The sequence below is a fragment of the Lytechinus variegatus genome, chromosome 6 (genome assembly GCF_018143015.1).
Source record: "Lytechinus variegatus isolate NC3 chromosome 6, Lvar_3.0, whole genome shotgun sequence".
Classification (NCBI taxonomy): Eukaryota; Metazoa; Echinodermata; class Echinoidea; order Temnopleuroida; family Toxopneustidae; genus Lytechinus; species Lytechinus variegatus.
The window spans coordinates 440,948-457,354 of record NC_054745.1 but is presented as its reverse complement, the minus strand read 5'-3'; the positions used below and the strand labels follow the sequence as shown (position 1 = coordinate 457,354).

General features: G+C 33.8%; 2 protein-coding genes across 8 annotated transcripts in view; one reads left to right on the top strand and one right to left on the bottom strand.

The window, feature by feature from the left end:
- Positions 1-16,407, top strand: part of LOC121416770 — a 63,201-nt gene that overhangs the window by 46,426 nt on the left and 368 nt on the right. Inside the window, exon 9 of one of the 6 annotated variants that reach the window (XM_041610239.1) lies at positions 10,329-10,428. The exons of the other annotated variants lie outside the window; for them this stretch is intronic. Within the exon in view, the coding sequence (XP_041466173.1) occupies positions 10,329-10,346 (18 nt within the window). The 3' untranslated portion in view covers positions 10,347-10,428. Of the gene's footprint in view, positions 1-10,328; positions 10,429-16,407 lie in introns of those variants that run through there. 6 annotated transcript variants of the gene reach the window in all.
- Positions 252-16,403, bottom strand: LOC121416772 (platelet binding protein GspB-like). Of its 2 annotated transcripts, XM_041610244.1 has the most exons (8): positions 15,383-16,403; positions 12,641-12,789; positions 11,006-11,219; positions 10,665-10,721; positions 10,358-10,507; positions 7,447-7,553; positions 6,392-6,614; positions 252-2,826 (listed from the first exon to the last, which is right to left on the bottom strand). In XM_041610244.1, the coding sequence occupies exons 1-8, from the start codon at positions 15,564-15,566 to the stop codon at positions 2,708-2,710; spliced, it is 1,203 nt and encodes a 400-aa protein (XP_041466178.1). In that variant the 5' UTR covers positions 15,567-16,403; the 3' UTR covers positions 252-2,707. The 2 variants fall into 2 exon arrangements, with proteins under 2 accessions (XP_041466178.1, XP_041466177.1); XM_041610243.1 differs by lacking the exon at positions 252-2,826 and having other exon boundaries at positions 5,139-6,614.

Here is a 16,407-nt window from a genome sequence, read left to right as displayed (position 1 = left end):
ATTGGATGCCAACTGGTTCCAGTTAAAACCAATTGAATGCCAACTGGTTCCAGTTGAAACCATACTGGATCCAATTGAAACCAATTGGATACAGCCAACTGGTTCCAGTTGAAACCAATTAGACACAGCCAACTGTTTCCAGTTGAAACCAATTGGATGCCAACTGGTTCCAGTTGAAACCAATTAGATGTAACTGGATCCAATTGAAACCAATTGGATTCAGCCAACTGGTTCCAGTTGAAACCAATTAGACACAGCCAACTGTTTCCAGTTGAAACCAATTGGATGCCAACTGGTTCCAGTTGAAACCAATTGGATACAGGCAACTTCTTCCAGCGCAAACCTAATCTAATATCTACACACCAGCTAATATATGAGAAGAAACCTTATTTGTATGAAACCAGAAGAAATGTTCAGAGTCATAATATTCATTATAAAACAACTTTTATTATGAACATAAATGCACGGGTATAAATATAACATTGTATCTTTGGCAAAGGATATCATGACCACTTTTTTCTTTGGCAAATGGCTGACTTTCATCAGTTTATGGTCAACACTCCTAACATAGTTTAGAATACAGACTGAGAGCACTATGGAGAAATTATTATACTTTTTGTCGAGGTAAGTTTTTTTTAGTATGGCAAGACAAAACATAAGTGAATACACCAAAGGTTCATGTAATTTAAGTGACAGACTACCTTGGAAGGATGACATACGTGACTAATAATTGTTAAAGGCACCTATTCAATTACATCCATCTTAAAATTAGACACCCAATTTTTTTCAAGTTATATTTTCTTGGTTACGTTGCACTGTGTTTTCACATTTAAAAAAGGAATATATCATCTGAGTTGTTTCAAAATGGGTTATGTTTCATTTAAGTTAATAAAGGACTCTGATGTTAAACATGGAGTCCCCCCCCCCCCCCCCGAAAAAAGACATAAACAAGTGAAAACAAAGTAATACACCCCCTTGCTCATAATCTTGACAAGGAATTTCAAAGCAACATTTAAATCATGCAGACTAAAGCAAAGTGTCTAAATCTATCCTAAATGTAAATCTATAGAGTGAATAATTATAAGAAATGAACACACTTCCTTTCGTAGCCAAGTAAAGCAAAGTATTAACATTAAGTTTCGTATAATCATTATAATAGTCTGTTTTTCATTTGAGAAAAATATCTGAAAGTTGGGGGTCAAAAATACAGTATCAATAAACTGCTTTAGTTAAATAACAGTTACTCTGGTAAAAACCATCAAAGGAAAAAATGTCTTTATGTTCTGTTTTAGACAAGTTCAAGTAAAACACTAACACATTGTTCTTTAGAATTGCACATATTACATGTATACCGTATTTCCTTTGTCATAGAACGTTATTAGCACACAATGATAGTTTTACAAAAATAAGCAAAATGTTATGCTTATGAATGAAATTATGAACAATTTTTATTAACATTCAGCCTAAATGACATAAATGATACATGGAGCCCCCCTAAAAAAAGACATAAACAAGTGAAAACAAAGTTACACACCCCCTGCTCATAATCTTGACTAGGAATTTCAAAGCAACATTTAAATCACTCTTAAATCTGATGGTGCAGACTAATGCAAAGTATCTGAAGCTACCCTAAATCTATAGACAGTGAATTTCCTTCAGTAGCCAATTTTACTTGAAAACTAGTAAAGTATTACCACTAACAGTTATATAATCATTATCATAGTCTGTTTTTCATTTTAGGAAAAAAAATAATCTTAAAGTTTTTGAAGAACAATACAGTATCAATAAACTGCTCACGTGGAAAAAACAGTTTTGTAGTTCAGGCTAAAAAAAAAAGAAGTTGCTCTTGGAAAAAACAAAAAAGGAAAACAACATTTGTTTATGATCTGTTTTGGACAAGTTGAAGTAAAATATTATCACATTGTTCTTTAGAATTGCACATATACAGTATTTCATAAGTCATAGAAAGTTAACAGCACAAAATGGGTTTACAAATATAAGCAAAATATTAACCTTATGAATAACATTCTTAATTTTTTAACATTCAGCCTAAATGATTGCAAGTTTGGGTGTCTATATATTTTTCCTTTCATAATCCCTGATACATCTGAGGTAGAAAATGAAGTTTAAATCTATATTTTCACAGGTTACTTGAAGTAGAATATACAAAGGAGAAACTTTTTGAAAATATTTTCATATGATTAATTACTATGCGAAAGACAAAGCCATGACCCTGATTAACATTGTAAATATTGAGCTTGTTTTACATTTATAATCATAAAAAGATACCATCAATAAAAATAAAAGTTTAATTCAAAATACTTTTTTCCTTTCTAAAAGACAACATGCATACAGCTGGCAAGGTTGTTTACACAATTTTAAGGTGACAGGTGCCTTTAAATTTGACACTTTTGCAATTACCAGTAAAAAACAGGTGAAATTGTTTGAATGAAAAAAAAGAGAAATACTGTACATGTAAATAAAGCAGACCTTAAATTTCAAATATTTAGGGGAAAAAAATAGTATAAAATGCAAGACCAATAAAATACACAGAAAGGCGAGTATATAAGGCATCAACAGGCATGGCCTAATACCCAGAGTCAGAATTTATATAATATTAACTTTGGGAAGCATGAAACTGTTTCAAGTAAATATTCCTAATCATGATGTATTGTTTTCTCAGCTTTAATTTTCTTGCCTTTGATACTTAGTTTTTTTTGTTCAAGTCCTGAATTTTTTCTCCAATATATTTTTTCATTCGTCCTAGTTCCTGTATTCTTTCCTCCTCGGACATGTTTTTTGTTTGGAGCCTCTCCTCGAAACATTCTGTACAATAAAAAAAAGAACAAAAAAGATGCAGGATTAATATTTTACAATACATAAAGTTCAACTTACACAACAGACAGCAGATCCCAAAGCTAATGAGCAAATAGGAAAAATTAATTCCAACAAATTTGTTAATAGCAAATCTTTTCTTTGAAATTAATCATTTATCCTCGAGACAAACATTGCACCACTGCAAAATAAAGGTTGCTCTAAACTACTGATCTGGGGCCCATTTCATAAAAATTTGCTAATCATAGCAAGTTATTGCGCAACAATGTGTAATTTATGGAATTAGTTATATGTGGGGAAGCTGCTCACATACATGTATGGCGTCAAAAATTGAAAATTTAAAAATGCAAAACTCTTTTGTTGTGTGATGACTTTCATCAAACATTCACCCACAATTTTCTCTAGACTAACATTTTCTGCGACCAAGCAAATATTTTTGACAGTGCTACTCACATACTCTAAAGTCTTGTGAACCTTTTAGTCCATATGAGGGCTGGGTACATTATTTGCATTTTGTACTTATTTGCATGTCCGACCGAAACTTGCTCTATAACATGATTTGGTGCACTATTTCTCATTTTATTCATAAGGTCAGACATATGACTATTTGTATTTTCATCAGCTGAAATCAATTGAATTCAACAGTTATGCCTCAAAAAAGTTGTGTAATAAATTTCATGAAAAACAAAGGAATACATAAGAAATTCATGACATAACAAAAATACATAACTACATTGTTTTTCAACTGAAAATTTTTCACTTGAAATTTTTGGACATGCTCGAAAGAATGTTTTCACCAAAAGTAGCATTCTAGGAGCTTTATGTGGTGAATAAGAGCAAAAAGAATGATTATTCAGAATTATCCTATTGAAGTAAAGGCATTTAAAAATTGAATATCATTTTGAATAAATGAAAGGAAACCAAAACCCAAGAGAAGCAATCTTATTGGAAAGAGTAAAACAAGAGGAACAATTTAAAACAAGTTTCATCAAAATTTGTTGTGAAGTATTAAGCAAGTAATGAAGTTAAAAAGTCTTGTACTTTCTATGGGGACCCTCTTCTGCCAATTTGAGGATCCCGATAGAAAATGCAATACTTCGTAACCCTAATTCTTGGGGGGGGGATAATGGACCCCTCAACAATTTTCGCAATATATTTGCTGCACAAAATTTTTTGACCTCACTGCTATCTCACTTTTTGCTTTCAAGTCTCGCGCAAATTTTGAGACCAAATTTGTGAAGCCTGTGTACATTATGTAAGTGCATGACAGACCCAAAATTGCTCATAAACTTGATTTCATGTACAAATCCAATGCAAATTTTGTATTTAGCCAAAATTCATGTATCATTATTTCTACTTTTACTGATTAAACTTTATTAGTTTTGCCTATTTCTGATCAGAATCAGTCTGGAAAGATTTCCATCACAAAAACAATTAAAAAAAGTAAAAAAAAAGAAATACATAAGAAACCATTAAAATACATAAGAAAATGGTCCAGAATTTTTTCATTCACAATTGTTAATAATGCTTTAGAGAATATTTTCACCAAAAAATAGCATTCTAAGAGCTTTATTTAGTGAATTAGAGCAAAAAGTATGTTTTCATGAATCAATTAGAAAAGTTAATATAAAATAAAAATATATGAATTCAGTGAAATTTACCAATGCAATGATTACATTTTTCTCTACCATAATGCAAATTTTCATTGTGATCGTGCAATCCGTGGCTGAGATCTTAAAGGGGAAGTTCACCCTGAAGAAAACTTTGTTGTAAAAATAGCAGAAAAAATAATGAAAAATATTGCCGAAGGTTTGAGAAAAATTCATCAAATAATTAAAAAGTTATTAGAATTTCAATGATTTGATTTGTGACGTCATATGCGAGCAGCATTCATACATAGTGAATGGTAAAAAAATCAAGGAAATGTCATTTTCTCAGAAAATTGAAAATGGATTTCACTGTACCTTTTGTATACCAATAGACAAATCATTTCACACCCAATCATGAATAGAAAACAAAATTAAGTCATCTGGAACCATACAAAATTTGAAATTCATGCATTTTATATTACATAACAAATGGGGCAGCTGCTCGTTTATGACGTCACAAATCCAAAATTTTGAACTCTAATAACTTTCTTACTCTTTAACGGATTTTCCTCAAACCTTCACCAATATTTTTTACTATTTTTTCTGCTATGTTTACAACAAAGTTTTCTTCAGGATGAACTTCCCCTTTAAGGGGGATAATAATGCCCCCCCCCCCGAAGAACAAGAATCAAAATACCAAGGGAGATTTAGGGTTAAATGTCCATAACTTGCCTATTTCATAACCGATTTTGATGAAAGTTATATTAAAATTTAATAATACAGCCTTTCAGAATACGTTGCACACTACCATCATGCATTAATTTCATTACGCTTGCATGATCAGCAGCAAAGATCTCTCAAAGGGGGTTGAGTCAACTGCCCTCCCACCCAATATTATTTCATCTCTAAGAAAAATAAAAAGCAATTCATGATCATTGAAGCATCGCACGATATGCTTCCAATACAAAGCAAAAAAGTCTGAAAATATACATTTATTGTACTAATTCATAATCAGGACTCATTTACTCATGAGACATAACGGCTCATAATTTCCAACTTCCCTTTCATAGGGAATAATTGTCCTTTACAAATTTGAATAGCATTTTTGAGTCAGATAAAAGCTCAACTAGTAATGCACAGTCCTACATGTATGTCAAAGTATGATATACAAGACTTTTATATTGCCAGAAGAGAAGACAGGAAGAGAAGTTGTGATAGGCAAGGGGTGAGATGGGAAGAACTAAGAGGACGAGGAATTGGAAGTGAGAGAAGGAAAGACAGAGAAAGGGGAGGTCAAGAGGTAGGGATGTTAGTTGAGGTCTGAGTGGGGTTAGACAGAGGGAAGGCAGGAGAGTATGAAAAGTTGACAGGGAGGTGTGACGGGGTGGTGTTCAGAGAGAAGGAAGACAGAAAGAGACAGGATGGTAGGCAGGGGATGAGAGGATGCTGATTTTTTATGGATGGGCGATAAGAGAGAGAGAGGAGGATGTTGACAGGAGATATCTTTATTTCAATTCTACTCTCATTTTATACTGGAAAATATTTCATATCTGATTATGGGTGCAGATATGTTACACTTTACAAGTCATTCTATGCGAAGATGAATTTCTCTTGTGAAATGAACAATGCCTTTCATAGGGATGCCAGTCAAAGCCATAATATTCTAGAGCAGGGGTTCTCAAAATTTTTCTTTGAAGGGCTAGATGAGACGGGCCAAGGTGAAGTGGATCTTCTATCACAAAATTAAATTTGGAGAGTTCTTGATGAGGAAAGAACATACAATCTGATATTTTTTTAACAGTGAGAAATAAATCAGACGAAAGGCATGAATGTTGATTTGATTGATTTCACAATTTGAACTAATTGAAAAAATAAAACTAAGTCCAGGGTATATGAACTTTTGACTCCAAATGTACATACATGGACATAAGTTTTTGGTGGGCTAAAGAAGATCCTGAGTGACTTACTTGTTATGGCATTCATCTTTTGCATGCATAGTGCTGGCTTGGCCACCTTCCCTGGCATCTTCTTGTGCCTTGGGCTCAACTTGCCCTCCACGGAGCTGTTTCGTAGCACTTCTGTTCCATACAACGCCACGGCCAGATCTTTAATAAAGATTGAATGTTTTTTAGCCGCTCGTACTCTCTCCCATACGCTGGTGTTAATGGATATTCCTTCTGCAAGGCAAACCTGCAGATTGAAAAAGAAATGAATATATAATTACATGGTCAAGGCTTCTCTGTCTATAGTATAGACATAGGGTTCTCAAACTTTTTCTCTGAAGGGCCAGATGAGACTCCAAGTAAATCTGATAGGCCCAGGGAAATTATACACATAATGAGCCCCCCCCCCCCTTTACGGTATTAGGAATAAAGGCAACATATATTCAGGTTGGATTCTATAGTGCACATAAGTTTTAAAACTTGATAAAGAACAAACTTTTACAAATTTAAGTCCAGTAAATTATGAAGTAGCAAAGTCCTAACTTTCTTGATAATGAGTGGAATCCAACATAAGGGTACAAGACTACCCCTACTTCAAGATGATTAGGACAGAGAGACAAAAATTAAACAAACACTGAAAATTTCATAAAAATAAGAAAGTTACGATATTACATTTTTTGGTGATAAATTTCCAAGATATATGAACATCCTGGTCTGTATGCAAATGAGGGGACTGATGGCATCATCCACTCACTATTTCTTTTGTATTTTATCATATGAAATATTTGAATTTTCTCCTGATTTCATGCAAAACAGTTTCATTGCTGTATCAACATGTGAAATTTGAAATATTGTATAATTCAAACAATGAAAACTAAAAGGAATTGAATGACATCAACTCTGTTACTTGCATATCACTGAGACTCTGTTTTGTGAAAAATAAGCAAATTTTGTTTTAAGCTTTTAAGCAGTATTCTTGTTTGATTTTTCACTATTTTTATTCAAATCAACTTTTTCCTGTGGTAGACTTGACCTGCAAAAGATGCACAGAGCTGAAAATAAGAAAAAAAAATACTTGCCTCTCCATCAACAGAACTGGAATTTGTTGCTGTATTCAAGGCATCCAGTTCCTTTGGTGGGGATGAAACTGTATGGGGTGCTGTAGGCCGAGATGTAGGACATGAAGCTGTGTTTTGAGAAAGTGTGGCAATAGCTATCCATTTTATGTATCGCATATAACAATATCACTCTCAATAATTTGAGTAGAATATATATAGTGTACAGAGTTATAAGAATGACCATTAAAATGAACCTTTAGTGTTTTATTTTCATTTTCTGATTCAATATGCAGAATACAAGTGGTCGCATTTCATAAGTTGGGTATGCAAAAAGGGTGGCGTATGAACAATTTTCCACACTGTGCCATGGATAAATTGTTGCTACATCACAGCATCTTGACCAAATTTATTGAGTAATATCTCATTTTGAAGCTAGAACTATAGGCTAAATATATTACTATGAATTAGATCAATACAATATCAGGAACAAAAACTATAGCACATTAAGTTTGAAGTAACAGGGGTGGTGGAGCTGGTGGATGCGGAGCCGGTGGATGCGGTAAATGATAAAATATTAATTAAACCTAATTAACAACTTACTATAATCTGTAATATGACTGTTATCCTCATATTTCTGGGTGTTTCAAAGCAGGGAACAACTAAATGTCATAAAAATTTGACAATTTTGAAAATATGCAGCAATTGAATACATGTGTATGTCAGCTCTGATCTGCAACCTAATCAATTAGTAAACCGGAGAGATTTGGTTAATTATCTAATTTGTAATCTCAATTTTTAGCACAAATGTTGTGTATCATTGCAACAAACATTTCTACCCATGATGTTGTTGTTTTGCCAAGCATATAAATACAGTGACAGGTATTTTGGGGGCAAAAATGTGAAATTAAATACTGTTAATTAATTAGTATAATTAATATGCATACAATAATAGATAATTATTCAATTTTTTGTACAGATTTAATTATTGATGTTTCAAGATTATAACTGCAATTTACTAGGGTGATCCAATGTTGCATTAACTTTTGACACCATTTTATGTGCAGCAGGTCCAATTTGAGAAAAACACATTTCAAAATTCACATTTACATTGATGTCTATGTAATAATTAGCTGTTAATTAGTCATTTTAAGGAGAAATAAAGGTAGTCGAGACTTAAAACTTTTTCATTATTTAGAGAATGGTAATAGCTATAACATATAAAAAAATAAAATTTTTGACCATTTTTACCCTGTTCGCGAAATTGGACCACCTTATGACATGCGACCAAGTATGCCATGCATCCAATTTGTTTAACCCTATCTAGGCCGGGGTATTTTGGGAGTTCCTATGGCCGGGGGGGGGGGCCTCCCAGGCCCCCCCCTAAGATCTCAGCCGTCGACCGCGCGATCGCGCCGAAAATTGGCACGCGGGTTGTCTGGGACATAATCTACAAGATTGTATATTAATTTATTTCATGTGAATCACTATGAAGTGATTATGCTAATATATGCGTAATTAGTATGCAAAATCATACTTGTTCCTCTAACTCCCTAAATAAAGCTCCAAATGTACTAATTTTTGGTATAGAAACTCTTTGTGGTGTCCTTAGCAAGAGTACATGAAAAAAATTGTGATATCAACTCATTTTCTTATGTATTATATTGTTTTTTGCAATTTCTTATGTATTTCTTTGTTTTTTTGACCTTTTGTTTTTCATTGTTTTTTCAATGAAATTTGTTGAGGACTCTTCTGTGATCATAAAAATCATAAAATGAATACATTTAGACTAGCAAAACTAAAAATAATCATACATTTATGAATTTTGGTTGAAAACACAATTTGCATTGACTTTGTACACGAAATCACGTTTTTGAGCAATTTTCGGTCTGACATGCACTTACATAATGTTGCGTAATTTCGGAACCACGTACCCGGGTGACGCAAAATTGGTCTCAAAAGTTGCGCAAGACTTGAAAGTAAAAACTCAGCGAGCGGCGCGGTCAAAAAATTTCGCACGGCGAAAATATCGCGCGATTTGTTGAGGGGGGGGGCCTCCGAGGCCCCCCCCCGGCCTAGATAGGGTTAAGTAATATTTTGCGATTTGAAATTAGTAAGGGTTTTATCTCAGCACTTGTATCCAATTCAGAGTAATAAAGAGGGGGGCAAAATCAGGCAGGGCTTTGGTACTCTCATCCAAAACTGATTCAGGCCTGACTACACACAAAAGTTCATGGCTTTTATAGTTTTATAGTGTTCATAAAAAACAGAACTTTGTGTACATGCATGGTACTTTGTATGAAAGAACTGTTTTATATACATTCACCATATTCATTCTCCAAATTATTTAAATAATAATGGAAAAAGGCCCCCATTGATTCTCAATGAGGTACAAACAATGATGTACATGATCCATGAAACAAACAATGATTCACGTAATTGGACCAAGAATTTTTTTTAAGGTTTCAATTTTGATTTTCATCTTTTAATATATGAAAGGTGCTGAAAGTATCTAGCATCATTGAGTCTCTCAGTAGCATGTCATCATATCATCAGAATATATAAATGTACAAGTTATAGACCTACATGTATGTAGGACATGAAAGAAGGTATCAGTATGAACTTGAAATATTCCAAATTGATCTATGAATTATCATTTTATGGTATATTCAACTTCCGTACACTACATGTTAACACCTATTTGTCTAAATATTGTAGCTTCACCTCCCTTTTATATAAGTTTTGTATACCCCCCCCTGAAAGCAATTGCACGATGGGAAGTAAGAAATTTAAATACGGTACACTGAAAGAAATTATCAGTTAGAAAAAAAGAAGGAAAACAACCAGAAATACATAATGAATGGCTATAAAAAGGGTGTCTGTCAATGAAGAGTTGTTTCTTACAGGAATGTACAACTGCATGAATAAAACTTACAAGATGAGGTGCTGGGTGAGGATGAGGTGCTGGCTGAGGATGCGGTGGTGGCTGAGGATGTGGTGGTGGCTGAGGATGCGGTGGTGGCTGAGGATGCGGTGCTGGGCCTGCTGGCCACTGATGTAGTTGCTTTTGCTTGAGAAGTATCACCTGAGATTTAAAAGATGTTTGAATTCAAATTATAAACAGTAATACCAGTTTATTTTTCATGTTACAGTTGGGGGAAAAATAATTGTCTTCACGTTTTTCTGAGTTTAGACATATGTAGTTAGTTACAATATGGAAGTAACAAAAATAATTAACTTACCGAAGAGAGAACGTGCGGAGGCCATCGAAGGGGCAATAGGCTTGTGTTGAACCAATGCTGAGATTTAAATAAGATAATGTATGATGAGGTTGGCTGTCAACACAATATCAAGACTCTACAGTACACTCTTTTAATACATGTGAAAAAGGATTCTTATATTAAGGCATAAATTCCTGCTTCTGTGTAATATTGCACAAAAAAATAGTGTACACTGTTTCTTTCTTAAATAATGTCTTCGGTAATGATTATGAAATCAGTGACATGGCTTCAATATATCAAACAAATTATGGGGGATATATTCTTTGTTACATGTGATATAATAGTCCTGTTGCTCATTTTACCTTTTGGAATTTTGTTGAGGACTTCTTCTTGAAGCCTTCTGTTGAGGTCGCGAAGTGTTTGGTTTTCTTTTTTCAGCTTCGCGACCTCAAGTCTCAGCTTCTTCTCTGTGCTGTCTTCCGAGGAATCTTGCTTTCTCTTCGCGGCCAATTTGTTTGAAATGATTTCTTTCAGCGCCGACTTGTTGGCCTTTGCCATTGCAGAATTTTGTTCTTTCTGAAATTGAGTAACAATGAATGGATTATTATTTAATAATATAACCATACCAAAAATGTATTTTTTTAAATCTTTTTTTTGGGAGGGGGAGTTGTCCTGACATATTTTATCTTACAGGGAATGTCAATCAAGCTGCCAAGCCTATATTTCGCAAATCTGACAGAAACAGATACATACGTACTTATTTGGTGGAAATTCAAAATAATCCTAAAACCAAATACTCTTCCAAAGGAGAATGAAAAATTTAATTAGGTTTGACCATTTGTAGTTTTGGAACTCATATTTTTAAAGTATGGTGGGCTGCGAAATATATGTTGCATAGCATGCTCAACTTATTTTGAAATTTCCTTTCATTATCACTCTCGTTGCAAAATATTAAGGGGGGGGGGGTATTCTACTTATGTGTATTGGACAAAAAAAGAATAATTGATATGACGATGACTACATCCACAAATTGTAGAGCTGTAGTGTGAACAGGGTTTCAAGAATAGTCATTATTAGTCATTATTACATTATATAGTCATTATTCTTGATCATCCTCTCTTCTCTGTCATTCATCAAAATTCCACCCTTTCTTCCATCACCTTCTTTACATTCCTTTAAACATACCAGATTCCCTCTTCCATTCCTCTCTTTTGTTCGTACTCATGTCCACTCATACTCTTGCTAAGTTCTTATTCTCTGATTCATTCTCTCCCTCTGACTTAAATTCATTAATATTCAATAGCAGCTATTCATTTGCCATTTACATGTATATTCATGTATTTCTTTTATTTGCTACCTTTGCTACTTGAATATTTATTATATTATTTATCTCTGCAAATCAAGCATGTAATCATTTTATGCCAAATAAACCCCTGATGTTCAAAGTTGTTCAGCCCAGGGCAGTTCATCACTGGCAATCATTGAGTTAGCCTGTGGTTGTCCACTTCATGTCTCTGTAAGTTAGAACCACGCCCTTTGCCTACCGCTCTGGCCATTCATTCCCCACACATGTACCTTCTACTATATTATACCCATTTTCTCCACCCAGGAAATTAACATTTAAAAACATTCTATTATTCCCAATTGAGTAAAAGTGACAGTGTGCAGAAGTGGATCCTGGTACATGAAATTTTTAAAGCGTAGGGCCCAAAGAGTGCATTTGGGAAGCATCTTGATACATGTACATGCATAACAATGAAACACAAATGCAAACATATCTATTACATTTAATGCCATCTGTTGATTGTACATGTAGCCTTGAAATACACTAAAGCTTGAAAAGTTCATGACCTGATCAGCATAGAGCTGTATTAACAGAGTTGACAGAAAAACAAATACATAAAAAAGATCCAACAACAGCTTTATGAGATATCACTCTTATTTTAACCTTGCTACATGTAGCATTGGAAAAGGCATAAACCCCCAAAAACTATTACCTTCTTCTTTGCAAAGTCTGTTGCATTCTGTTTGGCAGCAAGTTCTGGTGCCTGCTCATCCTCCGTTTCCTCGACCGAGGAGTCTCTGATTTTCGGAATTGCCATCCGAGGCCCATCTCTAATTCTCTTTTGTATCTCCAGTTCAGTCTCTGTTAAGAAACATACATGTATTAATCAGTATGTATAGGCCTACTCTTTAGTTTGAATACTACTCATTACATAAAAACATTCTCATTTACATTACTAGGTAGGCCTAAAATAATGTAATTGCTTGTCCATAAAAGAACACATTTTTTTCAATTTTCTACATGTATGATACTTCTGTATCAATTTGTACCAGTCTTTACCTGTATGCCAACTTAAAGATAAATTCCAGTTTTGGTAACGATCTCAAAATGACTTTTTACAGAATCTAATATAATGACCACCCAAGTGTCTGTTTGTATGAATAAGAAATATGTACAAAAGGATTCTGCGAGAAATTGTGTAATTCCTGAGAAATAAGCAAAATAAGTGCGGATTCGGTCACTTTCGTCGGGTCTTTATTCCAGCAATAATAATGCACTGTCCCATGTGTGCCTATCTGTATTGGGGATCTTCAGTGTGAACGTTTTTCAGCGTAGATTTCAAGATTTCACAAAGTTCAGTTTATGTAACTGTACCAGATCTAGATCCTCGATGATATACTGACAATTAAGCCTGGTTTTACAGACTTTCTCATGAAATCAGTGTTTCCTGCAACTACTGGAATTTCTCTTTAAAAGGGTGTGTTCAGTGTGAGTTTCCAAATTTAAACAGCAACACGGATCATGTTAAAATCATGATTACAAAAAGCAGATGTAATGACCAATGACCAATTTATTGAATTTTAAGGTTTATCAATATTTTGTGAAAATAGTTATATGCTTATGGTCATGAATATTCATTAGGTGGGCTGATGTCACATGCCCACTTCCTTTTTCTTTTGTGAAAACATGAAATCATAAATGTTTGATTTTATCATAATGTGTTTAATGATGTGTTTTCATTATGATAATACGTTACAGCAATAAATAACTACAGTAATGCACATTATAATCGGATGTCAAACTGATTGGTTTCAGTTCTTGGTAGAAAAATGTTGAATAAACCTCATTTCATATAAAAAAAATACAAAAGAACAAGTGGGAATATGACATCATCAGCCCATTGCAGGCATGCCTAGAACTGTTTCACCTGAATAAATCTTTAAAATTTAACTTTGATATTTGTCGCACGATTTCAATCAAATTTTCAGTAGTTTGGCTCTGTGAAGTCTACTCTATTTATCAAAATATACTGTAAATATCTCCAGCCTGGACCATCCCTTTAAGCTTGCTCTCACAGTGGAAGCCTATACAGATCTGTTGCTTAAGCAACCAAAACTGGTCATGGTTGATCATTAACTTATCACAACGGCCTTTAACTTTGCAAAATCGAAAGGATTTGTTTTTAAGAATATTAAAAAAATAAGTAGATTTATACCAACACAATTTCACATGGTAGTCATGCTAGGGTATCATGAAAATTCACTTTTGCATACATGTATAATATGGGAGAATTTATTTCCTTGAGTGGACCTACCTGTAACCTTCAGTTATTGCCAAACTTTTCTGAAGAGCTCATTTGTTAGGTCAATTTTTCATATTTATTGTTTTCTGTCTAAAAAACTAGGCCTATGGATTTTTAGTCGCTCTGATGACAATTAGAAATTTAAGACAATTAGAAATTTAAAACATAAATGAAATAAGAGGCAAAAAAATATATCTTTTCATTTAAATTAGATTTGCTCGCTTGCAAAAGGGGTTAGGCCCCCTACATGCCCTAGATCCAAAATGATAATTAAAAAAAATATATAGGCCTAGCTAGGGTCAATGCCTATACAGACTAGGCTATATCGTCACTAGGCCTATACTTTATCACTTGTTCACTGCTACCATCCTGCCTGTAGTCAATCTACAGGTAGGACTATGGTATGCCAATGCTGTATTGAGCACACACTTAAAAAAAAACATGAAAATATAACTTTTGTGGCCCATATTACTAATTTCCATACAGTTGCAATTTATTTTTCATTAGTAACCTGGGAATAATTTTTGTATTTACCAGAACGTTCAAAAACTTGAATTTTGGGAATATTTTTGTGTACGCCCCCTATTGGTGGAAAGTAATATGGCAAGAAAATTTTCATTTTTCAATCTCTATTTATAATATAATTAAGAAAAAAATAATTCATAAAATTAAATTTCCATAAGAGCCAAGTTATATAATGAATAGCTGTAATGAAAACTGACAGTGTAAGAAAATCAAGCATTTGTCCCATAAAAAAGAGAAAATAGGCCAAACATTGCCACCCTTATTTTGCCACACATGCATGACATGGTCATGGAGATGTAACTGAGATTGTGAGAACAAGGTTATATCATAACCTTGTTCATTGAATGAGTGTACTATGTAGGCTATAACCTGAAGACAGGTATCGTAGTCTAACTTAGACTTATTTTATTTACGTTTAGGCCTACATGATACAAAAAGTGAGAATAAAAAAGTTTTTGTTTTCTCATCAGAAAAAATGGTCCAACTCCAAGAATCTACGTTTTAACCGCTTTTTTGCAATCCATATTCATATCATAATCAGAACAGAAGAGAGGTGACTTATTTCATTTTCAAGAACAATTCACTAGATCTGTTCTATTTCTAGCTATAATCTAAGTGATAACGTACCTGCCAACATCAGTATTTGGGCTTTGTAGAATACATCCATCCCGTCGTCGTCGCACCAAGCCACCATATAACACTTGGACACTTCGTGAAACTTCGCATCAAACCGTTTGATGTCAGTGATGGGAACGGTAGCCTTATAATTATCCCTCAGAAACTTCACATATGCAAAGTTAAACTTGGTCATGGTGACAAAACAACACTAGAATCACCACTGCTGGAATACACGGTGAAACAATTATTGAAACAGATTTTGACGAAATTTGACAACACAATAATAATGGCTGATCTCAGAGAAAGTAGTGAAGACGGATCGTGGTCGTTTCCAAAATGAGCTCGCTGCGTGCTAGCGCTGGGCGCGAATTCGAATTGCGCGGGCATTTAATACGACCGTAGATCGTTCTGCATGATAGTCTTTACTTTCATAATTTTACTTTTGACCTACGGTATTAAGGTAATTTTGTACATCTAGTATATTGCCCAAAGTCAAAGTAAACAAATTAAGAGCTCAATTTATATCATGATGCATTATTTGTAATCCTAAGAATTGTCATTTTATGTATGAATGAAATTAATATGACTGCTTAATATGACAAGTGGTACCGTACGATAAGACTAGATCAAACAGCCAGTGAAGGAATCTGCTGACCTAGCTCAATTCGGATACCGCTCAATAGAGATCTTGGGAGGTGATGGCCAATTTGAAATAAATAGTTGCCACTAATTATTTTTAGTATTTTAATAAAAGAAAAGCATTGAAGTGTTAACATAATATGTATATATCATTAATTTATTTTTTTCTTTAAAATCACTATGCCAAATACCTTGTAATATTTTTCTTAACCAAGCGCGATGTAACAACGGACGGGACACGCGGCCGCGGAATTCGGAATTGCTTTCACCTGAGTCAACTCTAGACTAGGATTTAGAATATTTTCGTAATAATTCTACATATTTTGCAGCTTATTTGTTGATACAAATGGCACATCCTAGAAAGAGAAAATATAAAGATTATCTCGAACCAAATT